The sequence below is a fragment of the Strix aluco genome, chromosome 1 (assembly GCF_031877795.1).
Source record: "Strix aluco isolate bStrAlu1 chromosome 1, bStrAlu1.hap1, whole genome shotgun sequence".
NCBI lineage: Eukaryota > Metazoa > Chordata > Aves > Strigiformes > Strigidae > Strix > Strix aluco.
The window spans coordinates 4,461,300-4,488,867 of record NC_133931.1 but is presented as its reverse complement, the minus strand read 5'-3'; the positions used below and the strand labels follow the sequence as shown (position 1 = coordinate 4,488,867).

Here is a 27,568-nt window from a genome sequence, read left to right as displayed (position 1 = left end):
CGTTTTTAAATAAAAGGCCCAGCACGTGAACATTTAAAAATTATTGCAACATATCTGTGGAACATTTTAGTCTTTGTTTCAACAGCAGCATCGAGGGGAAAAAAAACTACAACAAACCCCAAATCCCCTAAACTGGTGCATGAACAAGTTTGCCACGGCTGCTGTTCCCACAGAATCTGAGCCTCTTGGAAAGTTGTAGAACCACGTAATAATACTGGAAACATTTAGCAAAAACTTTAAATCACCTCCCATATTCAAGACAGCATACAGCATGTTCTACCAGGAAACAGGAGAAAGTCGGGAGATTAAAAGATCCCACACATACTTACTGGGCCCTGGAGACCTCCATCCTCTCGGTCGATGCTGCTTCGGGAGAGCCGCACATCGGGTTTCTAAAACAAAAATTAAAAATTTCATTCTGTACTCTGCTTACCGATTCATGCGACCTAAGCTTAAAATCATTTTTAAAGACAGGAAAATACTGTTAAAAAATGTACACTGACAAATACAGATGTCATTTCATTCCAGTCTATACACCCCCGCTGCTGCAACTACGCGCTTCTGCAACTGGAGCTACTGAAACTCCTGGCAGCCTGCTCGACTGCTTCTCAACCACCCATTCTCAGCACATGTGTAAAAATGCTTATTATAAATATTGATAGTACCATTTCCCTAACACAACATTGGAAAACCTGCATTTTAATTTTTTCAAAGGCAGCAAAATTGGTTTTTTTTTTTTTTAAAAAATAACTGTTTCCCAACAGCAAAATTTAAACCATGGGATGAGAAACGCTGCGCATTAATTCCCACTTCCTGCCTGAGGACAGCTTATATGTACTTGGCTCCCTCTCCAAGTCTGCAAATGGGGCCAATTACTGGAGCTCTTTAAACAGTGCATTTGGATACAGAAAGCTAATAAAGACATCCAGATGCACTATTCTCCTGATACAAGCAACAAATGAATTTCTATTTCATGTACTTGAAGCGAGGTATTAGGAACCTGGAGCTCGGTTGCTCTGAAAAGTAAAAAGACCACACCAATTTTTTTCCACACAGAAACCAGTCATTTTTCTCATCTCTCCAGCAAATCCAGGTATGTTATACTTATTCTTCGAGGACAATGTTAATTACACAGAGAGACAAAGGAAGAGTGGATGGGAAACAAAGGTTAACACTGATGTGAAGACACAAGTTCAGCAAAATGAGAGTGGTTTTTAAGTGCACTAATTCTGGTACATAAAACCAAAGAGGATTTTTATCTGACTGTTCAATTCACTCTTCTACGAGATGAGATGAGATGAGGAGTTAATGAAAATGGATAAAATGCTTATCTACATCAGTGTAAATACGACTTCCTTCATATATCTGTATGTATATATACATAAAATGGGACACACATAGCACGAGAAGGAAAATTTTTTATTTAGAGAAACATAGGCATGTGAATACTGACTGTAACTAAACCAACCCCACGTTCTTTCAGGGTCAGTTTCGGGGGATAAATATATCCATTTCTTGTTTAAAGCTACTCCAGATCCCTTCCTTCTTTCTAAAAAGCACTAAAGAATAATTCCAACTCGCATATCCTGCTAATGACCCTAAAAATCCAGCAGAGCAGATGGAACTTGCAAAGATACACTAATATTGATCTTTTGTCATTAAAAATACTCCAATTGTGCTGGTGGTGTGTCAGAAGGGCTTATACTTTGGATTATCATTCAGTCTTTGCAGACTGAGGCACAGCCAGAAACAGTCGTTGCCTGAAAGAACGTGCAGATTAAAAATAGACAAATCATACTAGACAGGGAAATATTTAACCCCATCTTAAACATGAAGAACTGAAGCGATTTCCCCATGCTTCTCTAGGAATTTGTGACAAATTTTATGATGAAACCTACCACTGTCAAATCTCCAGTTTATTTCCTTTATTATGATGAAGGATTTTTTCCTGATTAAAGTCTCACTTGATACAGGTATGTTAGATACTTCATTAGATACTAAAGTTGTGATTCTCGTTATATTTTTAAGCTAAAGCAAGTAGCTATCCTTGTTTAACAAAGCATACAACTAACTACATTTCTGTTACACTGATGCTCACAATTTACTTTCGTTTCATGTTCTTTTCTAGCCAAGGAAGTGCCCAAAGTATTTGGAGACAGTCAAAGACTGTTTTATCACAGGGGTCTTTAATACTCTTTGCATCTTTAACAATTTATGACTCCAGAAATGCACCGTAAACTAGACTCCAAAGACAATGAAATATTGAGCATTTTAAAAGATTCAGAAGCACAAAAATACACACTAGTCCAACTAACAGATTTTTTTCTAATATTTCAAGAAAAAAGTTAAATTAACAGATTAACAGACATCTCCTCCCCTCCTTGTCTAACAAGGTCCTCCCTTTCATCATCTAAACTCTTTAAATGCCCAATTCTACAACCTCACATCACAGCAACAATTCAATTACCCAAGTCGCCACCCGCAGCAAACGTGCAGCGTATCAGTGGACTTCAGGACATCACGCACATGAACAGTATAAAACCACCTAGCTGCAGTCTAAATTAACATTATTAACTTGACAAACACTGGCTTCACACAGTGCCAACAAAAATACCAGAGTCCTGCTGACCACCCCGATGCAAGCGAAGCCATGGAAGGCAGTGGCACCTCCAAGAACTTGATCTGAAAATGAAGATACCAAATGCCAACAGGTAATAGCAAACCAGAGGGTCCACGAGCAGTCTGTACAGCTGCACAACCCACCTGCACCTTGGTGATCTGCATATTTACATCTTAGGAATAAGGACTGAAAATCCTTAGTAGCACATAAATGCAAGCCCTTTTAACTTCTCCAAACATTTTCCTTCTTCTGCCCCATCAAAACTCTGATAGTTAGGAACACGAGGAACAACAGAGAAATATTCAACACACTTTTGTGTCCAACGACTAAGAAGAGGCCCAATTATATTTCTAGTGACTTGAGTGTGTTCCAATAAATTCTAACAACTCTCATTTTAGTAAATAATATTCTGATTTATTTATTTGTGAAGCTATGGAAATTTCAGAAGACAAACTATTTTACAGTAAAGGTAGTACCTAAGATCAAACTCCCATTGTATTTTGAAATATTCAGCAGCAATACTTATGCTTCTACAATGGTAAGAGCTTTCATTTTAGCTCCTCATGCTGAATTACATAGCAATGCGTTACTGAATTTTTAATACTTGAGATCCTTCAGATGTGTTTAATGCAACATTCTCTAGGTCAAAAATAAGCCTCACACCAAAACTGACCTCTTCTGTACTTTACACACCATTTTACAGCCCCAAAGCACACTCTTCTGTCTTTCCAGTCCCTGCTATGGCCCTGTACCTCCACAGCAGCCCTCTCGAAAATGGCAGAGACTCCTCCAAACAATTCTCCCATCCTAGTACTGGGTGTACCAGCAGATAACAGAGCCTCTTGGCTGGGCAGGGAACAATACTGTCTGAGAGGCAGCTAAAGGGGCTGGAAACTGAGTGGTGGGTGCTGAGGCACCCGGCATGTGTGCATTTATGAAGAACATTTCTGGCACTCGTTGGAGCACAATTGTATTGAGGGTGTATATACAACGGGAAGATGAGCTGGAGGGGGGAGAACCCTCAAGACATCCACTTGGTTGTGAAGCCCCCAGGCTGAACGTAGCTAGTAAGACTGCATATCTCCAAAGGCCTTGCTTAACACTCCTGAGCAGCGTAAGACTGTTTCAGAAAACGAAGCCTTTGGGAAACTGGAGATTTAGGAGTCAGCTTTACCTGAAAAAGTTGCCACTTGTGAGTAAGTTTTTCAAGCCCTGAAGCTAAACAGTGAGTGACTTGATGACAGATCATCTTCAAATGTGTTTCATACCCATAGTATGACGGGACTTCTCAAGCACACAAACTGTAGTGCTCTGAAATTTTTTTTGTAAAAGCACTAACTGTACTAAACTAAAATGCACGTTTAAGAAAAGTCTTTGCCACTTACCGTTATCTTCATTACAGATATGTATTTCAGGGAAGAACTGTATTTTAACAAATATTTATCTTGCAGAAAATCAAGACCCTTGAGAAGCAAATGGATTTTTTTCTAATAAATAGTCTGCTTATCTAAAATCTTTGGAAATGTCATAAGGACTTTTCAGACAGGATGCATATGTTGACAAACTGGAACATAATCTACTTTATTTCCAGTATTTCTGGTCACTCACTAATAAAAGAACATGTAAGTCTTGGCATTCGCAAGACATGCCAAATTGTAATGTCTTGGTGGGATTTTCTCAGGCTAAAAATTAAAATCTTATTTTAGCAACAGTTCACATCAATTATATTTGAATTGCAGTTCTCAGTGTCAAAATAGGACAAAACCACAACGATGTGGGAATTTCAGAAAAAACCAAAACCAAACACGATAAGAAAACTATGTGAGTTATTTCTTCTTAGCCTATCACAGGAAAGGGCTACAAATTTTAACACTGCTCTGTCTGCTGAAGAATTACTAAAAGGCATGCACATCTATATCTTTATTTTATATGATTAAAACCAATGCCACATACCATCAATACAGCCACAGAAGAAAGGTTCAAACTGGAAACTAAATGTAAATGAGGAAGCAGGTAATTAAACAGGTCCAAAAGAAAAGCTTTCTGCAAAACGTTCAGAGATAATGACAGTGTCAAAAGTTACACCATAAAAATGACTAACTTCACTACACTGCTGAGCTTCAAAGGTCACTCTGAAAAGACACAGAATGACACAGTTGCTTTCCTACAATTTCTGCAAAGCAAACTAACTAGCTACCAGTTCAGCAAGCTCTCTCATGGCATCATCACCACCACTGGTTTCCTATCTGTGGTTACAGGTGATTCTCCTTTTGGGTCAAACTCCATATTAAAATACTGAAGGTACACTCTCTCCTAGAAGCAATTAAAAAAAAATAATATTAGGATAGTTATTGGCAGTTCCAAACTTCTGTCAAAACCCACAAATAAAAGCATCCTCAGGGGGCCTTTAAAAATGATTTTAACTCAATGAATTAACTGATTTGCTTTCAAATTAATTCTACACACGAGAAGTCAGGGCTGGAAGATTAAACATACACATATTGTGGTCCTATTGGAGTGATCTGATCCTCATGGGCTGATTTTCTGTGTGAATAAATACTGTAAAGGAAAGCCAGCATGTTGGACATAAGTGCAAGCATGGCAGCATGTGTGCCAGGCTGCAGGGTAATGGGACAAATCTTTTAGTTACAGTGAGCTGCAAGTGCCAGCAGCAGAAGGGCCAATCACAATTGTGGGGCACTATTTTTGGGGGTGGAGGTTGTTCGTTCAGATTCTATGCACTATGCACGAGTAAAATCTTGATTAATCTTTGTCAATTGTGGTTCCTGAAATTCCCGTATGACCAAAAAACAACTCTGGAGAAAGTGTAGAATGAGAACTTCATTAATTTCTTGTGATTCTGCTTGTCTGCTGAGGTCTAAACATCACAGAATATATAAATGGTGAGTGAAAAACTCAGTCCTCAGGACTGCAGCACCTAAAAAAACCTAACCAAGCTTCCTTACATAGGCAGCAAAACAGACATCCACTTGTTTGACGTAGCATGTTTGTACTGCAGCCATCTCACCCCCTCCACCTGCATATGCCCTGGACAGAGAATTGTCTTCTGTACTTACCTGCATCAAGCTTAAAGTGCAGAAATTCTTTGTTTTCACTTCAGCTTTCTCAAAAATAATTCAGAGATTTCTGTTCTCCTTCCCGGAGATGCTGATATCCAAAGCACTATTTTCAAGAGAGCATGAAGCCCTAGAAGTTTAATCAGTATCCATTAAAGCTACCAGACTAGTGTGCAACATCCCCTCTCTATCAGGGGGTGGGAGGGAGTGTCAGTCCTGGAAAAAAGTCCCCCAAAATCACACCCCGGCCCCCCCCCCCCCCCCCGTTCTCTTCTTACCTCCCAATGGATATATTTGGTACAATTTAAAATTAAACACTGCAATACTTATACATGAGATTTATTTTCATTTAGAAGCTTCCCATGAAGAGAGATCTCTTTGTTTCCTCTTTTCACAGCAGAATTTCAGAATTCTGGATTCTGTTAAGGCTGCAGCTTGCAAACAAAATTTCTATCTCAAGTATTGACTAGTCACATGTTCTCAAAGGACCAGTTTCAGGCAAACTGCTCACACAGATAACAACCTCTCTGAAGACTGGCAAATTTCCATTTCAATGCCACTGCAATTTAATTCTTCATCTGGGGTGTCTCTTCTAGCGCACACAGCATCAGTGCTGTTTATACTTGTACTAACATGCTTTGAGTTGTATTTTTTCCCTGTAGAAGCAGCAATATATTTCAAGTCATGAGCAAGCTGGTATTACTCTGGGGAAACAAAAATTGTACTAACAGAAACTCCACCGAGGATTTTTCTTCTTGTTGCAGTGTCTTAAATGAGTTGCAGTTGCTCTCCTGTGAGTCCAGTTCTCAATAGTAGAAGTGAGATATGCAGGAGTCTGAAGACTGTGTAAATAGAGCTGCTTTTGAAAGTAGCCAGTTTAAACTGAGAACACTACACTCAATGGTTACATAAGTTAAAAATTAAAACCTGGCTCTACTATCTCTATTGTTCTCTGCGCTCAAAAGGAAGAATATTCTTCTGAAACCTGCCTATAGAAGGCAAAGCAGAGCCAGACTTCAGCAAATCATTTTATCAAAATCTAAAGGTTGGAGCAGAAACGTGTCTTGAAGCAAGTGAGAGACATGACATCAATTTTGAGAAAGTTGCTTCTCCTCTCTAAACCACCTGGAGTGAAATTAGGGAAGGCCTTTGTCCCAGGAGAAGAAATGTCACTAGTCGCTCACTAGAGGACATGGGCCAAGGAGCGTGTGTGTGTAATACATGGATTATTTCTACACAGGACCTGTGTTTGGACTCTCCTGTATGAATTGTGGATATCCTTCAGGAGATCCGCAAGGCCTCCAAGCATGACTCCCCACAATGACTTTTCTACCATCTTGATTTCTTTGGAGTTAAACCTAGAAAAGCACATTCCTTTTCCAAGAAACAGCCACCCGTAACAGAATGTTCCTCTGACATACATCCTGCTATGGGTTTAAAGATACCCTGTGGCTATCATGAGCTTGTTCAGCTTTTGACACAGTGTATAAATCTGTAACAAGCATTAAAGTATAAACCCCAAAGTCCGTATAGTCAAACTGTTAGCGCAGAAAAAGAACCGGTGTCTCCTATGGATTCCAATTCCTCATTTTGGCCATTTACTGAGTGGCTTACTTCCACTCAAACTTTCTCTGTTTTTTGTCATTTTTAACCCTCTAAGGCTTTACAGCAACCAAATCCAGCTCTGGCAAAGCTGCAGAGCTGTACGGCTGCTCACCAGTCCATCAGTGATAGCTCTCCTCTGAGTAGAAGGTGACAATAGAGATGGTGTCTCCTCACAAAAAAAAACTAACACATAATGAAAACAAAGTAATTCTTTTCCAAACATATGCTAAGGCTGTATCACAGATCAAAATAAAAAATCAGCAAGTCCCTCCTCAAGCAGCAATTTGGGGTACGGTAAACATACTAATGGTCCAGAAGCTGGATTAAAACACAATAACACTACAAAGTATTATTTGTATAATAATTAAATGATTTATATAATAATTATCTGGCAGAAAAAGCCAAAAAGTTCAGAAAGGTCAGAAAGTTTTTTGCAGAAAGTTCCCACACAATCTACTGCCACCTGAAATCACAATACCTCATTCTCAGTAAGCATATTAATTCCTCAAGAAGTTCTTGACCATCTTGAAAGTTTTAACCAACAATGGGATCAATTTGACCTCCTGGGCTTGTGAAAGTCGCAGGCAACTGGTGCCATTCAAGACTGAAAAAGCTAATGCCTAAATTAGGGAAGAAATTTTCCTTTCCCCTCCCACTCTTCAGCTTGCAATAAATTGGACAAAGCAATCTGGGTACAGTGGTTTCTTTACAGTCATCCAATGGAAAACCGCAAATTCCCAAGTGCACTTACAAGGAAACCAGCCAAAAGCAAGCTTCAGTATCCTTTAATCAAAAGGATAACGTCTTAATTCTGGCACAACCTGGATAGAACATGTACTGGACATGGCAGCATCTATCAGTGGCTCTCAAGAACTAGTAGAGTTTCATCCTACCTTGGTTGCCTTCACAGCCATCAGCTGTTCTGAACAGTTCTGAATACGATACATAACTAAACCCCTGAGAGACTAAGACAATTCAACTGGCAAGGAGTAAGGTCTTGGTGACATCATCTACGTACAAGATCTTGCTCTCCATTCCCACCCATTGGCTTCCTATAGATTAAAGCATAAATTCTTGTTTTCAAGGAACTCAATGTCCTGGCTTCAAGATCCTCAAAAGACTATTTCAAGGTCTGTGAGACAATCATGATCAGCAAGTTTGGTGTCTAAAATAAAAATAATTTATCTGTATAGCTAAGATTTTCCTGAAGACCAGCTCTAGCAGAGAAGTCTTACAGAAACCACAGACCATTATCATCACCTGCTTTAAATATAGAGTATATTTATTCAAACTTACCTCCCGTAACAAACCCATGGCACCTGCATTTATGCAGGCATGTTTTGTAACTACAAACAACATAAAAGGTTTCCAAACCAAAACATTCCTTGAAACACGCTTAAGACCAAACATGTGACTAACATTTGTCACAACCCACACCACACTGCTGTAAATCATCCACCATCGAGTGAGGCTCACACACCCACAGGCTTCCCAGCACGAGCCTGTACAGAGGCAAATGCTACTACCATCTTCTGCTGCATCTGCAGCTATCGGGCTTCAGTAGGAGAATTTTAACACAGAACTTAAATTTTGACAAGTGGAAAGCCGAAGTTGAACTAAAAAACATACACCAGTCGCACCGACAACACGAAAACATGGAACTGCAGAGAAACAGCAACAGAAGATCCCATTACTGATGCACTTCTTGCTCCTCCTGGTGATGTTCAGAGCTTCTCCCCCATCTCACAGAGTGCTCTCTTAAATAACTTCTTCCCACTAATGTGTCTTATTATATCTCCAGTGCAAGACTGCTTCCAACTCCTACTACAGTCAGGGTTCTTAGATGGCTGATGGTTATCCCTTTTTTAAGGATAAGGTATGCACAGATCTATCTCCTTAAGAGCAAACAGGCAATCTCCAGATTGGCACAGAATTATACCCGCAACTTCCCCCACACAGATACTCAACTAGATAAAATGAGAGTCACTAAAAACCACAGCTGTTTAAGTATTTGAAATACAGGACTCACTAGCTGAACACTTGATTTAAAAACTGTTTCCAAATCTACATTTTGGTAGTGACTCCTGTGTTCAGTAAATATTCTCGTTTCACAGAAGTGACCAGTTTTAGCAAGCTGCAATAAAAAGAAGAAAATCAGAAGGAATTAAGAAGCACTATGAAACAAAGTATTACCAGGAATCGTTCCTCTTTTTCAAGCCAGCGCTGGTCTTCTTCCATCTCTTGTTGTTGTCGTATCAATCTCTCCTCCATGAGATGTGTGGGTAGAACCTGCCCCATTCCTCTTATGTCCAAAGTGCCTGAATCCTACAAAACAGAGCAAGTTTATTCAGTCTCACAACTTAAAATTTGTATAAACAGCTGCAACAACTTAGAAGATTATAAAATAATAGATTTTTAAAAGCCCAAATGCGAAACAGCACTCAAGCAGAGTTCCTTCAACTCCTTGTAAACTGAAGCAGACCATCAGAAGAAACTCTTTCCAACTAGAGACATTTTATCTGCCTTGCTCCTAATCGCTGGAACCAAAAAGATTTGAAAAATTCTGTTTTGTTTTTCAGCAACATTGTAACTTCATATTGCACTTCATTTAAGCTGGACAACAAAACCAGATTTCTTTTTCTTGGTCTTGAGCAATAATGTAACTATCCAGTTGTTAAAAGCTGCAAGATACATTCTTACCCAAAGCAAATAAGCTTTTCGGTTTTAGCTGACACTTGCAAAGCATGTCACAAAAACACTTTTAAAGGATTTTTGAACAAGTTTTTATGCATGTCTTAAGCAATACTACATATACCATATCCCAATACTGCCTGGAAATCATTAGCAAGTAGTGTATAAATTAGCATTTTTAAAAAAGCCAAGGGAAGTTTGGTGACAAACATCACTGGATTGTTTTTAGTAAGCAACTTCCCAAGCGTTTGTGAAAAATTTGGCTGTAACTTAATATTACAAACACACGCAAAGCATTCACATGCTTCCACCAACACTTTATTCAAGCATGACATAGTTAAGACTAAATTGTTTCTAGAGTCAATAATCTACAGGGATGTTGAACTACCTGGGACTACAACCCTCAACCACATACAGTGAGAGCAACAGCCAGCACGGCAGCAAGCTGCAATAGCCAAATCAACCAAGAGTAAGCAGAGGTGAGTCGAAGACTGGGACACCTATCTGCTCATCTGTATTTAAGGGGTAAGCCTCCGTTATCACTTAAATGTTCATCAGAGGCACAGGGAATAGAGCATTGGCTAGAGAGGAAAGAGATTTAAGACAGAAACTTCACAAAGTTCATCTTTGTGGGAGGATAAAATAAGATGAAAAAAGTATAAAACACTGGAGGAGAGCAGAGAAAAAATGATGGCAGTTTAAAGGGGGAATTAATTTGATGCTCCTTGCAGCAGCTTTGTGAAATCATGACAGGCTGAAAAGCACCTAACATACAACTCAAGAATAGTTTTGCAGACCGCTTCATTTTCTGTTCTGGATAAGTTACAGAGAAGCCTCAGATACTTAAGTTATGCTGGATATCTCCCACAAGAGGTATTTTTAAACACTAATGACATTATGTATTTTTACACAAATGTTCCCATATCTATTAACAGCAATAAGTTTTAGTAAAGCCTTCTTTTAACAAATGCAAAATATTTGCTATCACTCACTTAGTTAACTAGTAGTAATAACTTCATCAAGAATTTGTGTAAAGAGTACACTTTTTGCCCATTCTCACATAGAAGGGTTCATTTCAAAAAGAACAGAATTTAGACATAACTCCCAATCCACTGCAGAAAGGCAATTTAAAAAATACCATAGAAACACACTTAGTTTTCCTACAATAATCTCCAGATGTACCTAAATAAAAAAGTGTATTTACTGCACAGCACGCAACACCAGATGTGTCAGTTCACAATACCTCCATGTTTGGTTGCCATACTGATATTTCCTGAGGCCGATGGTTCCAGGAATCAGCTTGATCCAAGAGAGAAGCCTGCCCAGGATAAATGCTGCCTGCCATGGCTGGTATCCCATGAGAACCAGGGTAGCCAGATACCTTGGGGGGGGGGGGGATTATAAAAAAGAAGTTATATTAATAAAGACCTATGCGTCCCCATAATTAATAGCTTCCCCTCCCCAAGGGAACAAATATGAGAGCACAGAAATGACTCAATTCAAGCAGTCACTGAGAGGGAGGAGGGGAAGCAACATCTGAAGAGGGAAGCCAAGCCAAAAAATGACACAAGTCCTCTTTTTTAAGTCTTTGAGCATGCTTACCATAACAGAACTACTTGAGGATAACTATAACTATATAATATATAGAAATATAGCTGTAGCTTTTGAGGATAACTGTAACTATTTGCCAATGCCTCTCAAACCAGCAGCATTAGAAAGCGTGTTTTAACCTCGGCAGTCAAGAACATCAAAGTCCTCTGCTGAACAAAAATAAATCTGCTGATACACTGGTAAGAGCTACACATGCAGAGCTTATATTCAAGTTACTGGGAGCCTGCAAACATCGCCCTACAAGCCATATAAAAATGTACCCCCTAGTGTATGTTACAAGCTGAAGTCTTGAGTGACAGCATGTAATTAATGTGCTTAGCTGCGCAGCCTGAGAACTTCACCACAGGAAAATCAAAGTCGTTTTAATGAGTCTGAAGTACTCATTAAAACAATGAAAACCTCCCCCTCTCCATGGAAAACAAAAGTCTTGACCGAAACTGCTTTGAACAACCCCAAGAATGCTTAAAGTACTTTCATGACAAACTTTTAAAAAAAATTTCTTCAGCAGTGTTAGGAAGAAAAGCAAAACCTGCGAGTATACAATGTGGTAGATCTAACGGTGGCTGTCAGCCAACAGAAAATAAAAATGTTTCAGAGAAACATCAGGGAGCAGCGTATCCATAAGTCCAAGGAAAGTCCACCAGTTAACGCCATTTTATAAGGCAAGTAATTTCATAGCTCAGCACAAATGTTGACATGAACACCACATTCCTTCAATAAATATGAAAATCTCTGATGTGTTTCATTGCAGTTTTAGGAATTTGAGCACCGTATCAGATATGAAAATTTTTGTCATCTGGAGTAAACCTAGCAGGCTCAGTCTGGGGTTTGTTCTGATGTAAAACAAGAAACCATTTAACAGAACTCAATGAAAACTAAACCGTGTAAGAAGTGAATCAATCCCACCGGCCACAACTGAGTTATAAACCCCACATTTGAAAAACGACATGCACACTATTAAATGTAATACCTGGTAATGATTTGGCTGTACCATATGCTGTGGACTTGGATAAAACCCTTCACTGGATCTCGGACTGGGGTAACCAGGCCTACTGGGCTGTAAAGGTAAAGGAATTTTTAGTCTCTTTAGAAACAGAAAACTAAAACCAGAAAATTACTCTTTGGTGAGACAAACGTTTACAGGTTCTGCATCACAAAAGCAAGCGCAAAAAATACCCTGAAATAAATATTCTAAAATGAGTAACGTTTTTTTTTTTTGAACAACTAAAATTAAGTTTTCCTCCATTTTTGCTTAGAAATGGATGCAATTGAATTGTTTGCTAGGTATGTCAATAAATAATGCTTGATCTCTGAACTCTTTGTGTATATTTAACTGCTTGCACTAAATGACCCGCTCTTTGCTGTTTAACTCTAGAGAGGATATCAGCTAAGAACATAATTCTTAAATCAAGTTTCCAGGTGCAAAAATAGCATTGTTTCCAAGTTCATGATCATACATAAAGTTTTGCTATTTGTTGCTTTTGTGACCGTTCCCAAAAGTAAATTCTTTTGTTTCAGTCAGAACACAAATCAAACTGGTTTGTTTAGCATGAATATTTCCATGTGTTATTCTGAGGACTAAAGTTTAGTTCTGATAATTAACTTCTGTGTAACTAATTGCCTCAACATGGAAGGTGCTTTTGATCATACTCTGAACTCCACAGTCGCTTCATTATCCATGCTTTGTTTTGCAATGCATTCCCAGCCAACAAAAAACCAGACAGAACTAGCTCCTCTTAGAAAGGACAGCTAAAGAACAGCTATCCAGAGTCTTTATCTGACTGTCCTGCTTTACCCCTCCAGGAGAAGGGCAACACACAAGATGTACATCACAGGAATACATGTGAAAAGTCACCAGAAATTCAGACAGCACTATTACAAAAAACTGCATGAAAAGGAGCCTGGTTTTCTGCACACATTGAACAGATCACCCTTTTGTCACAATAGGTATAGAAATTTCACACTACTGGAAGAAGTAATGTTGGAAAATGTTGCTCTGAACAACATACTTTTATCTTCCAAGCAGAAGTGCTCTGTTATTTTGTTTGATATTAACCTCCAAAGGTATATTTGGGGGTTTTTTTTGTTGAGGAACAATGCTGCTGAGTGTTTCAGGAGGAGAAAAATCAATCAAAGAGGGGAAAAAACCACCAAACCTCATCATTCTGCAAATGGGCTCCTTCAGTCCTTCTGGCAGTTAAAGGTGACCACCACAGTACTTTGAGATTGCAGAATTTTATCATAGCTTTATGAAAAATGTCATTATCATTCTGCACTAGGAAATTTTCTTTCTTAGGTTTCTAATGGAAATCACGGTGAGATACAAGTAATTTCATAGTACAAATTGTGATAGCCTTGAATTATTTGAGAATGTGTAGGAGTTTAAGGCCATAAATAAAATGGGGTTTAAGTCCTATAAACACCTGAAACTTTTATAATGAATTGCTGGAAGAAAAAAAAACAGTTGTCACCATTAGAAAATCAGGTAATAACTTAAAAGATACTTAAAATCTCTTATGCATATCCATATTTTACACAGAAATACTGTAAAAAAAAAACCCTAACCAACACCTACATCCCATATACAGTGAGGACATACTGACCCCCTCAAAAAAGACATGCAGTGGTAGAATTAATTTCAGTCTTAACACATATTTTGTCAAGTGTGTCAGTTTATACATCACTCCCAAAGCCCTAATGATGGTAATTTCTAATATGGTACAGCTCATATATTACATTAGTAAAAGGTACTTACTCTGTTAGGATTAGCCCCAAAGCTTCAAGACTAAACAAATTCTTCAAACAAGGTTGTAATAAAGTAGCATGTTGTTCCAATTTACACAGTTTATCTGCTTCTGTAACTTGGAATGTTGTCTGTTTATATATACAGCAAATCCTGATAGTTAATCTCAGAGGACTAAACAGGTTGATTGTTTGCTGTTTTTAACTCTGAAATGAAAGCAACAATTCCACTGCCCCTATTTTTTGGTTGCCATAAAGCTATCAAAATGCAGAACCAAGCTCAGAAATCTATCAGGCAACAACCTGGGTATGAGGAAACAAAAAATCAAAATAAGTTGCCTTCCTGTGACTGTTGGGGGATGTGTGCAACAGAAGGTACCACACGAGGACTACTGAAATCATCAGCACCAGAGCCTGCATATACAGCTACAGGAATTCATCACAAATTGATCAGAACGCAGATAATATTCCACATTACGGTGGTGACAGCACAAAATTAAACTCTTCAAAATACAGGCCCGATCCTTCAAAGTGAAAAATAAGACCAGTGAGAAGCAGAAAAGTTACTGAGAGAAGAGAGTGCTCGGCAACTGGTGAGGTTAGACTACCACAGCTGCAGAACACATCAGCAACATCCAAACAGGACAGACAACGTAATGCAACAAAATTAAGTGTAAACTCAAAGACATAAGTTCCTTGGAAACAAACCCCTAATGTTCTGTCCAGAATGAGGAAAATGCAATTAGTTGATTTCTATCCTCTCACTGATGTATTATAGATAAACTTTAAGCTGATCTGGGAACTCACCAGCTAATGTTTCATACAAGAGAGAAGAAAAAAGAGAAGACCAGGAAACAATTTTGTGGCAACCATGGTAGTCTTTTACAAGTTAAACAAGAAGAAACAGAAAATCGTTAGTGCGATATTACAGCATGGATCAGTTCTAGTAACAGTTCAAGTAGAGCTGGGTCATTTCAGGCAAGTATTAGCAGATGATGACAAAATTGGCCAGAATTCCGTTGTTTGAACGAACCCGTCAAAGGAGGCTTTGAAGAAATAAATGGAAGAATTTGTTTGTTTTCTAAACACATATAATTTGCAGTCTTGGCTACCTTGGGAGGAGCTTCATCTGATCCTCCTGAGTCCCAGGATACTGTGACTTGTCGCCTGGATTCCATTCTCATTCGTTCTTCTTGCTGCAGCTTCTCTTCCTCCAGTATTGTACTAAGAAAAATGTATTATATTTAAGTAAAACTCCACTTCAATGTCTAACAAACCTCTCCCCAGAGGTCTCACTTTTTCAGACTAATGAACACTATTCGACAAAGTGACTGAGCACTGAAACACGAATTTCTTTTACTTATATTGGTTAGGTTTCTGAAAACCAGTATCAGGAAGAAATACTTCTATAGAATTACCAGCGTGCTTTTAACAACAGAAGCAGCACTGAGTTTTTAGAAAGCTGTGGTTGATCTTGCACAAAAATTTTTTTGCATGTTAACAGTCCTTTTGATGTGTAATTACACAGAGAAACCCTCAAAGACAATAAATCGAGCACGCACTTGCACAAAATCTTATTTTTCACAAGAAAATATTCTACTGAACTGCTGCAAAGGTTCAAAACAAACTGAAAATGTTCTTTACTGAAACTCAAGAGAGCTTCAGATCACTGGGATTTTTTTTCTTTTTTAAACAAAGCCATCAAAAACCATTTTAAATACTATGTCTGCAGCTCTTACATTTTAGCCTAACTAGGAACACATTCAGCAAACTAATTTAGCAAAACATAAATATCTGACAGTATTCACTCAGCTTCTAAACATTCAGGTCAAAAGGCTACATTTTCAACAAAGTACAAGACAGTAGTAAAACTAGTTTGCTACTTACCACTGTTCTGACTATTAAAAAGACTGTTTGAAGTTCAGCGTGATACTGCTGCCCCCACAGCAGCCTCCTCCCAGTTCTGCTATGTGGATTATTAATGTTGGATATTTGCCATTTGAAAAATACTTAGAATGAAGCTTTGAAATAGGGAGCTGCAAATTTGTTGGAGCTGCACGCTACATGGATAGTCTGGAGATGTGAGTAGGGCAGATTATTTACATATCACTATTCCCAGTGAAAAGATAATCCTGCAAATGAGCCATTCCAGCTTCTTTATCACTCAAGAGTTTCCAGAAACAAAGCGAGGTTCTGAGTTTATAATCTCCTGTTCAGTCTGCTAAATAACCACCCAGAATTACTCATGCAGGGGATGAGATCAACTACAGCAATCTATTCTGATCTTGGAACTTTATTGCTTATTTCAAGAATAAATTCCTGCTTGGTTGGAGACGGGAACTTTACTTTTCCTTACTCAGCCAAAAAAAACCCCAAAAAAACTTATGTCACTTCTAAAAAGCAGAGAAGTCATCTCATCTCACTGCAGCTAAACTAAGTTTATAAGTATTGCTGCAATTTCAATCCATCACTGCTGAAGTAACACAAGGACAAGTTATTTGCAAGCGTCATCCTGATAAAACTACCACAGAAACCCGGCTATAGCCCAGTGGAGGGAACTAAAAAGAGGAAGTCTTTGTATTTTACCTTTCTCTTCATTCAGAATAAGGCAAATGCAGTATTTCCTACTCGAACCCATGAAGAACTAACAAAAAACCACTGCTTTAAACCTAGATCACACTTCAGATATCCAGCATGCATTTTTATGTAGCATGAGAAATTAGCCAACATGCATCCACAGCCATGACCCATGATAATGATCTTTCAAGAAATACCTCAAGATTTAAAAAAATCACAACAAAACAACCCAAAAAAATCCACCCAGACATTGCATGAATAAAATGTAGATTTTTAACAAAGCTGTTGATATAGCAGTTACTCTAATCTGAACAAAAGAATGTCTAATCTGAACAAAAGGAGTCGGCTAAATCGGCTAAAAGCAGCTGACTAAATTTAGAAATGGTTTATTGACAATTTGGGGCCATGAGTATAATTTGTCACAGTACAGTCCCGTTTTTCCATAAAAAGGAATGAAACACCAACACCTATGTGCCTTGCTATCAAAGCCATTTTCTCTGTGGTGTCACGGTATTCAATACAATACCATTAACTTCAATCACATCACTGGAAATGACAAATTTCTACCGAAATGACTTGTTTTTCATAACACAGGCCCAAACTTTTTGCCTTACAACTCTAATTCATCCCGCCCTGCACTTTTGTCGCCCGTGTCATCAGCAGGTCCTTTCCCCAGCAACCCAGTAAGTAGCCTGGTCAAAGGCTGATCAGCTGCAGCAGAATTTGTACTTGGATGCCCTTGAGTACTGCTGACAAGAATATAAAATAGAAATGCCTCACAGAAGCATTACTCGAAAAAACAGAAGAATATAAATGACTCACAGAAACGTCTTTGTTTTTACAAAGAGAAGACCAATCCATAGACGGAGTAAAAGCGTGCCAAGAGATATTTTTGACCTTTTCTCAGTGCAGCTGCTCAAGTACTTTGAACGGTCTATTAGAATTTGCAGAAGGTCGGGAAGTCAGATCTAGACATATTTTCCCAAACTGCACCTATTTTTAGCAGCAAAGAGGAGCAAGCAGAGAAGTATTTCTATTCGTATCATTTCCCTAGCAAACCTTGAGGTAGCACAGCCGAACTTAACTCATCTTCTTGGCTAGGTTAAGTCTGGTGAAAAATCTCAGCTATTAAGTGTTTGCATAATTGATAAACTTATTTAATTTACAAAGAATCTTTTTAGCGAAATTGGCCTGTGACATTGAGAAAGAAACATTTACTGGGAGCTTTGGTGTAGGATTATCTGAAATACTAAAATGTATCCTTGCATTTCAAAAGGCACAGCAATACCAGTGTCTGCTGCTATGGTGGTGTGGGAATCTACAGGAAGTGCTGACCCTGGACACACAGCTTCTTTTTTTTCTCTCTGTGGTCTCCAGCCATCAGAAATGCAAAGCTGGATGCAGATGAACATATTTTCACATACTGCCCTGAATTAAAAGCACTTTCATATGGATTATAGATTATTCCTAATGGTCACTGCCAAAGAGCGAAAAACTAATGAAGCATTTTGCAGCCTCCATCATGTATTTCAAGTACATGCTAAAATACTTGTTTTGGCAAGATGCCACAAAAGGAGAGGACTCAAACAGCCCTCACTCTTACCAGTTTTATTTATAATCAACATTTCAAGACCTACATCAAATGCACTCACAAAAAGGCTCAAGTTCAGTTCTCATCAGTTAATTATCTCACTCTTGTAATAAAAACAGTCTTTAAGAGCGTGAATCAATTTCTGGGTTTTTTCCCCCATTCTTTTTAGAGCTGTATTTAATGTGACCTGCAGCACTAGGATGCTAGTGAGGTCATCCGCTTGGTTAAAACATTTGTTTCTTCATCAGTGACCAACAGAGGGCCAGAGCGACACTTACCACAGCAACGATACAACTGCTGCTTATTCTGCTCTTTTTAGGAGAGAGGGTTAGTGATAGGTACTTTAAACAAAATTCAATGATGCAGTGAAAATGTCACGCAATTACATTAATTTGAAAGCTCAAAATTAAAATTCAGTGTAACCTCCAGTGCAAACAACCATAGTTTTAACAGAATTACCAACCAAAGGGATGTTATTCAGGGCACCACAACTTGCAAGCACAAGCCTGGGAGCTGACATAAGAAAGCCTATGAGTATATTGGTGCTACCTTAGCAATACACACCTGCAGCATATTGAACATAGCAAAGAACAAATTACATTTAATAACACACGCATGTATGAAATAGTCTATGGTTATCATCAGTATACAAATATAGTATAGTAAGTGTATGGTTCTAGGAAGTGGCTAGGAGTCATTCTGAGGAGAAATGCTGTGAAAGTGATAATGTATGATTTGGGTACATTAAACACGAAGTGCCTCTTATATTATTTACCATGTAGTGCAAGGCTAAAAATCTCTTCCACACAAAATCAGCAAGGCAAAACATGCTTCCTGATTAAAATACCACGGATTCTAATTCTGGCTCAGTCAGTGACAGGACTGCAGGAGTAGCAGCGCAGCACCTCACTTTCCTGACTTATTCTCACTTTTACCACTCCCCAGAATTGAAGAAGGGACCTAGGATGTGAGGAGGAATTAAATTTAGAAATCCACAATCCACCCATTTGTTTCTGTGTTTGCTGCAAAGACTCATCCCTATCCAATTTGGACAGATCAAATTCTGTAAAATACCAGGCCTTTATTACTACCCTAATAACACTATATAAATTCTACAGAAATCAGCATCTTTGTGTTGCACAAGCAGCTGCAAACAAAGTTTGTGCAAAGCAGATGTTACTACGAAATGGAAAAAGCTTCAAATAACAAAGAGAGAACACATGAAATGCTTATGCTCCCACCAGTGCTATTTCAGATGCAGAAAAGAAGTTTTTTCCCAAAGCCATGGACATTTTCTCATTAAAAGAGAGAGGAACGCTGCGGTGCTGTATCATTGGCTTCAAGCAAACAACTAGTCTGCTCTCAGCTTGAAAAGACTACCCTGGGTAGGATCCAGAACAAGCAGCAGCAACACCACACAGAAAAGGCCACCAGGGAAATGGCTTGTTTTCGCAAGTTCATGGGAATTTTGAGTTTTGAAACACAATCCTTCCTAGCTGCCTGAATTGCCTCATCATAAGGGAATTGGCAATCTTTCCAACAAGAGGCTGACTCTGTCTGTGAGCAGCGCAAAAAAGCCCTAAGGACAACTGTGCTGCCTAACTTCCAGGAGATAAATGTCACCAGTTTGGAGTGGCAGAAAACTCCCTGCTTCGGTGAGAAGAGAGCAAAAACTGGATTTTAGGGTTGCTGTGGCCCCAGGAGAGAGGTTGTCCTCTAAACAATGCTTCAAATCTCCTAGCATGACTAGGGGACCACCCCCCCCCACCCACTCCCCCCCTTCCCTTCACACAATTTTCATCTAGAACCAGAGAACTGTTTAGGTTGGAAGGGACTCCTGGCGGTCTTGAGTCCAATCTCCTGGTAAAGCTGGACTCCGTGCACAGCAAGGTCAGGTTGCTTGGAGCCTTTTCCTGTCAAGGTTTGAAAGTCTCCCAGCATGGAAATTCCAGAGTGTTTCTGCGTGACATGTTTCAGAGCTTACCCACACACACTGGGAAACATTCTGATTTGTAACTAATGAGAATTTGCCCTCCTGCGTGTTGTGAGTAGTGGTTCTTGCCCTTTGCTGTGCATTTCTGAGGAGAGCCAGGCTCTTGGGCACTGGTCTGTCCTCTTTATCTGGTGATACCGTTCCACACCTTTCACTTTTTTTCCCTCTCCTCCTCCAGACTCATGCTGTTTTAAGTGTTGCTGCCATCACTCTCTCTCTGAATACAGCCTGCATTTATTTCACCCCCCAACACAGTTACTTTTACTCTGGATTTACTCATCCCCTTCCCTTGCTGGTGAGGTACTCTCCCTGCCTGGGTTTACACACCACAGACATCTTCCTAGTCACATTTTTTCAGGGCTTCATTCTCCTTCGTTCCAGTCAGCTGTAAGTTACCAGTACACTCTGACTGCCAATTAAAAAGAATCCTATTCTTCCAGAGCCAAAAAAAAAAAGAAAAAGCAAGCGAATTGCCGATTCCCATCTATTACACAAATCACACAACTGTGTCATATCTTTTCCTTGCAATCCCTACCCAGCCCAGCCGTTCCTTCCTTTGTGGTTAACTCCACACAGTCAATAAGATGATAAGTTGTTTGTGAGAAAGGCTACGCCTTCCTCTACCTATGCCTACACAGAAGCTCCCATAGTAACAGACAGTGGAATCATATGAAATATTAAGAAACAGGAAAAAACTTAAAGGTAGCTATGTTATCCATAGAGCAACTCTGAAAGAGCATCATAATTATATTAAAATTGCTCCTTATTTTAACCACCTATGAATTATCTTGTACCATGAACAACCAGTGACAGCACAAATTGATATTATGAAAATGATAAAAAGCACAACTTTGAAACAAGACATAAAACTGAAGAACTTGGCAAAGAATTACAACAAATCCAAGAATGAATTTACAGCGTACAATACCTACATATTGTTTGAAGCTTATATTGACAGGCAAAATAGATACTCAGCACTCATAAAATCCCAAAGGTGGTCACAAATATCAAACGTTTCTGCACAGTATCTCAGTGATGTTTCAAAGTGTAAATATCACTCCCATTTTGTGGCTGGTGAAATAGAGATATGGACACTGGAATAAATTATTGCAGAATAAACTAGGGTGTAAATTTAGACTGGTCTCAGAATTGTGTGCTCACATTTGTTCCAAGATAAACATAAGGTAGTCTATATCCTGGTTTATAGAGGGCAAAAAAAATTCTAGTTAATGATGATGCATTTGTTGCAGGCTCCGCAATTGCGCAGACACAGCTGCCATAGGGCAGCTAGAGTGCTACATATGTTATGAAAATAACTTTCAACAGCACTCACTTGATGGTTCATTTATTTAAGAAAGGCTACATTTCTACCCCAAAACTGTCCACTGCATGTTTGACTAGGTAATCACTCTCAATGCTTTCTAAGCCCCTCCCCAAGGATTGTAGCATACAGAGCTAAAAGTATAAACAAATTGCTAGTAAAATCTGGAGTTTTTCTTGGGAGAGAAAGTAGGTGATTCATATTTCCAGTTATTTGAGTTTATTGCATGGTCTAATTTTCTCCTACAGATAAGGTCCAGATTTCTAAAAGAGTAGCAACAATCTGGCCTTCTGAAGATAAAGCTTAATACACTATGTCTTGCATTTTCCACAGAAAGAAAATACTGTAACAAGAGATACGGTGAAAAGAAATATTTCTGAACAAGGAAATGACCTTTCAGAAGTATAACCCTACCTGAGTTGTGCTTTAAGTTCAGTAAACCTGGGTCGTCTACTAGGGTCGTATGCCCAGCACTTGGTCATAAGGCTGTAGAGGGTAGGAGGGCAGTTTGGAGGCATTGGGAGCCGCTCACCGTTCTCAATTCGCCCAATCACATCATTGTTCTTCACTCCCTGGAAGGGCTTTACCCCATGCATTAGGATCTCCCACATACACACACCTGAGAAACACACACAAGAAGATTTTCCTCAATGTGAGCAAACAACAAAACCTGTTAAAACAATGAGACAAAGCCCAATTTTGTACAGCCAAACAACGCAATTTCTTCTGAAACATACAGCTAGAGAATCAGTTTTGACTTACCAGCTGGCAGCAGAGAGGAGTGATGTGCAGTAGGATTACACATGCGGTATCACCCTGAACTATTTATGAGGAAGCATGACCCGCAGCTGGCTCACGGCAGCCTGGCCTCACGTTTAACTACCTTTTACCTATTGTAAATCAGAATGATTGCTCATATTCAAATCTACTTTTTTTATGAGGTAGCATGAGCTGTTTGCTTTTCCCTTTGACTAGTTCCAACTGGCTTGTGTGGACACGTAGAGCGTATTTTCACTTTGAGGGTGTTTTAACGCTGGCATTGATCCAAATTTTTTGTGCTGAAACTATGTAATAAAACAGTTTCTGTTGAAACTATGTTAAAAGCATAAAGGGAAAAATGGTCTGTCAGTTTAGGACTGGCCAGAATGTTCCACAGACTTCACTTTTCTAACCCTGTAATAGAGTTTTCTTCAAACTATTATAAACCTGCTAAAATTCACATACCCTTCACTTAAAAACATTCACATTTTATTTTGTAAAGAAAGTGAACTCTTACTTGACTGTCCTGCTCTTATTTCAGGTCTCATCATCTTTATTCCTTTACACAGCCTATCTTTGTTCTGTCTGTCTAGACCACCAGTCTGGGCCAGTTTGAGCACAGGTGATCAGATTCATACGAAAATGTGCATATTTAGGAAAAAAGATCAAGGCTTCAGGGTATTCCTATTTTTCCTTATTTTTAATCAGCTTCTGGTCATATTTTGTAAGCTAGCAGGAGCTATGAAAGACAAATTAAGTGGAAATCTAGCATTAAAAATCTGGAGAAAGGACATCACGTAGGCTGATCCATGCATTAAGCAAGGAAGCAGACATCATCACCACAAAAGTGAAAATATAAAACAGAAACAGCAAATAACAATGGTATAACAGAAAGAAATCAGAGAGGAAAACAACAGTAAAAAAAAATCATCTCCATTACGACTATGACCTAATTTCCTTGTACCTTCATTTCTGTCAGCTTCTTATTAGAGGCAAAAAGGCACATGAAACTTTCGGCTTACTGAGTAGAAAAAGGGAAGAAAAATACAGATGGAAAATGTGCTGTAAGAAACCGGCTTTTCAGAAAGTACAGTAAAACCAGTGCCAAATATCTGGAAATTATTCATTTACAGCAGTTAAAATGAAACATCGAACTTCTCCAACAGGCCACTTAAGAAACCCCACCATTTGGTGTTGACTTACCAAACATCCACACATCGCTAGCTGAGGTAAACCGTCGGAAGTTGATTGACTCTGGAGCCATCCATTTGATAGGTAATTTTCCTTTGGAAGCTACAGGGAAGGCAAGACAAGGCAGGCTTTCATTCTACTACTGAGCTCCACTTCAACTATCAAATTTTGTACACGAGATTTCTGCACTGTCTGACCAGTTCTGCTGGTAGTCCTCTATCTAGAGAGAAGAGCAGCACTTTGCCTAAATATTCAGACTGATGGAGTTCCTTCAAGTTTTAAGTTAATTCTTATTTCAAGATGCAACTCTTGCAGTTAAGAAGGTACTGGCACCAAATGTGAAACTGTCACAAAATCTCAGCAAGGGAGTAAGTGTTTTTAAATAATTAAAAAAGGGTAGGTTGTTTGGCCTTACATAAAACAGAAAGAAGAACAAACAAAAACCAAATTAATCCCCAACCTCCCAATAAAGCCCCCACAACGAATCCCCAAAGCACAAGAAACGATGTCAGAAGTATTCCCCCTCTCCTCTCAGCAATTAGAACAACAATATGCAGCTCACAGTGATAAGAGACAAATGAAGCAGGGAAACATAATGGAGTGTAAGGGACTAGTAAAGGATATTTTAAAATATATGACTGAAACCAGAAATATATTGAAATTAGATTTATGAATACATGGTTTCATAATATACACCAGATTTGAAATGCTACTCTTTGGTACCCTACAGGCAATGTCTGTTTTCCTGCTGTATTTCCCCATCAGGCACCGCAGGACTTCTCACAGATGCTGGAGGCACTTAAGATCAGTATTCCATCCAAAATGGGGGAAAAGCTAGGCTTCAAAGACTTTTTTGTACCGAATCTCCCTAGTCCAGTGGCATCTGAAGGATGCAGCACACAATGACAGCACAAACTCAAAATTTATCTGTAGGTAACCTTGAACTCACTGTAGGCTACCTATATTATGCCATGAATTTTATCTCAAACAGGCTTCAAATGTGGATAGTCTTCTAAAAATTGTAATGAAAGCACTATAAGCCTGGCCTAAAAAGTGGAATTTTACCTACACTATTTTCTACTTTTTGCAACTTAAATCAGACCTTGTGATTCTTCTTTTTAAGCATGTAGGTATTTACTGCCATCTATGAAACTGCTGAATAGCTTGCCTTTTTATACAACAGCTAGACCAAGAAAATCTGATTCATTCCTTTTGACAACAAACTCATATTGTGAGAAGCAACTGTGTTCTAACTGGCCTGCAAAAAAGGATCCAGAGTGTCATCTTACCTTTATAGTAAGTACTGTCTTCCATGTATCGGGATAAACCAAAGTCACCTAATTTCACACAGTCAGTGGCAGATACCAGCACATTTCTAGCAGCAATATCCCTGCCAAACAGACAAAACATTATTTTAGTCATCTAAAAACGTAAAGTGATGAAAAATAATTTGAAAAAAATTATTAAAATCCGGAAGTATCAGACTCTTTTGAGAGGACTGAATTATTTCTCTACTCATGGTGTGGGTGTGCATGTACAGAAAACGACGACTACATATTTGTTTATTGATTCTCAGAGCTTGCAAAAATGATGCAGCACATTTGATCCTTACAAGAAATAGTTGTTGTCTGAAAGTATAACTGTCAATGCCAACATCAGAGGAAAAAGTTTTACTCTTCATCTATTTAAATATCGCAGGAGAACAATTTTTGGCAATTAGAATTGATGGAAAGAAGAAAATCTGCCTCCTAACCCTGCAAAGGTAAGGAACTGGTTTAAGATCTCAGTTCTGTAAGAGGCTTCCTAATAAGGAGTTCAGTTTTTAGTGATGTCACAGGGATTATGAAAAGACTTGAGCATTTTTCTCTTGCAGTTTCCCAGGTGAGACAACCCACCTTATGTGGCTGTTGATTCTGGCTTGACTCAGCAAACTGAGCACTGCTAATTTCTGCCATTTCAGTAAGGTATGAGTAAGTCGTGTTTTGAAATTTCATTGCTAGAGTTAAAATAAACATCTACTTAGCCAAAATTCAAGTATCTGTAACAAACGTAAGAGTGTTATTTACAGTGGTTTTATATACATATCTATGTATATATATACCTAGTACTTACATCTGTATGTGTTTGTATCTACAATATATACAACACACATAATCTGAACGTATTTAAACACAGATGAAATGCTCAAGTTCAAAATGAAATGGTACATGATAATTGGAGTGCTGTGAACTTTTAATTGCATAAAATAAGAGGCTAAAGCCAGCCTCTTCTCCTTAGAAAGCCCATGTTCAAATTCAAGGGAATAAAATTAAAAATACACCTAGAAGGAAATTTAGGTTCATTTTCTGGTTAAGCAAGCACTTGTATTTTATAAATATTTTCTCTTCTCTGTTCTTTACTTAAGAAGCCGGCTGCCCCTTGTTTTGCTTTTCTATATTTGGAAGATTACAGTTGACTCGCAGCTTTAAAAAATATTGTAACCACAAAGCAACAACTCAGCCGAAATCTTTTCCGTTTAAAATCTGGCACCACCTCCAAGTCAATCCAGGAGTGGGCCAGCAGGTGTCACTCTTGAAAAGAGTAATTTTGGTGTCAGCATCTGAAGAAATGACACACTAGTATGGAGACTGACATAAAACAGGTAAGTGGATTTTAGGAGTTTCAAAGTCTTGCTGCTAGACATTCATCATACGTCAAGGAAAAGAAACGCAACAGGAAGGCTTCAAAGATCTAGCTATGTGTTGGAAGCATTTGTCTTCACTTGAACAAATGATCCAATAGCCAGAATACTGCCAGTCAAAAATCCAGTAATCCAGGACACCTCATATTCCCTAAAATTCCACGTAGCTACATATAAAAATACACATATAAAATCTTACCTATGTACAAATCTTTTGCTCTCTAAGTAGGCAAGCGCTGTGCTAAGCTGGTAAGCGTAGAGTATCAGAGAGGCAAGATCCAAGCTGTATTTTCTTACTTGCAAAAATGATCTCAACTTTTTGCACAAAGAAGGAAAAAAAGGAAAGAAGTTAGGACAAAAAAAACCCCAAAAACGTGAACAAGGCACATCTCAAATTGCAAAGTTAACACAAGTATCAATAGGCACGCCTTCCCTTAAGACTGGATGAGAAAAGAAAATCACTTGCTGTGAAGAAATCTGACTCTGGGTTGAATTCATGCTGGTTTTTCTACATGAAAACTGTTAGCCAAACAAAAAAAATAATTTGTGCAATGCTTTCAGGCTCCTTTTGAAGACTAAGAGCATATGCTGCTGCTGTTCCAGAGTAAAGCACTCCTGGACTTTTTTATGCATTCTTCCCTTGACAACTGTGCATGTTTTTGAACAAACAGCATGTAGCCAGTCTGAACACCGATTAGATCAGTATTGTTTTGGAAGCATTAATTCTAATCTACAACTGGATTTAGCTCATGGTAGCCAGTATCAATGCAGAATTTTTATAAGCTATATGCCCAGTATAAGGCAGTTAGGACCTAATGGAAGGCGGCACTAGAGTCTCCTTATACATTAAAACAAGGGCTTGAAAAGTGATTTGGGCACTGCAAAGGAAATCTGTAATTCTTTGATAGAAAATTACTTCTCTACTACTGGTTTTTCTGCCCTAATTTTTTTTTTTTCTTGGACAACACATGGCAGTTTGATAATTACAATTACTATCTTACATTGCAGTATGAAGGATCACTTCAGCTCACTTTTTCAGAAACACATGGCTCAAAGGAAACAAGTCAATTATTAGAAGTGAGATCTAGTTTTGTTTAAACCATTCATCCA

At 38.6% G+C, this 27,568-nt stretch overlaps 1 protein-coding gene across 11 annotated transcripts in view; it reads right to left on the bottom strand.

Annotated features, from left to right (window-relative positions):
- PTK2 (protein tyrosine kinase 2) overlaps nucleotides 1–27,568 on the bottom strand; it is a 230,038-nt gene that overhangs the window by 15,133 nt on the left and 187,337 nt on the right. For 10 of the 11 annotated variants that reach the window (XM_074831417.1, XM_074830880.1, XM_074830964.1 and 7 more), the window contains 9 exons: nucleotides 26,658–26,773; nucleotides 25,068–25,168; nucleotides 23,791–23,880; nucleotides 22,243–22,447; nucleotides 15,459–15,570; nucleotides 12,575–12,661; nucleotides 11,237–11,374; nucleotides 9,496–9,627; nucleotides 330–392 (listed from right to left, as the gene is read on the bottom strand). In XM_074831417.1, the coding sequence (XP_074687518.1) occupies nucleotides 330–392; nucleotides 9,496–9,627; nucleotides 11,237–11,374; nucleotides 12,575–12,661; nucleotides 15,459–15,570; nucleotides 22,243–22,447; nucleotides 23,791–23,880; nucleotides 25,068–25,168; nucleotides 26,658–26,773 (1,044 nt within the window). Of the gene's footprint in view, nucleotides 1–329; nucleotides 393–9,495; nucleotides 9,628–11,236; nucleotides 11,375–12,574; nucleotides 12,662–15,458; nucleotides 15,571–22,242; nucleotides 22,448–23,790; nucleotides 23,881–25,067; nucleotides 25,169–26,657; nucleotides 26,774–27,568 lie in introns of those variants that run through there. The other variant, XM_074831708.1, reaches the window with a different exon arrangement.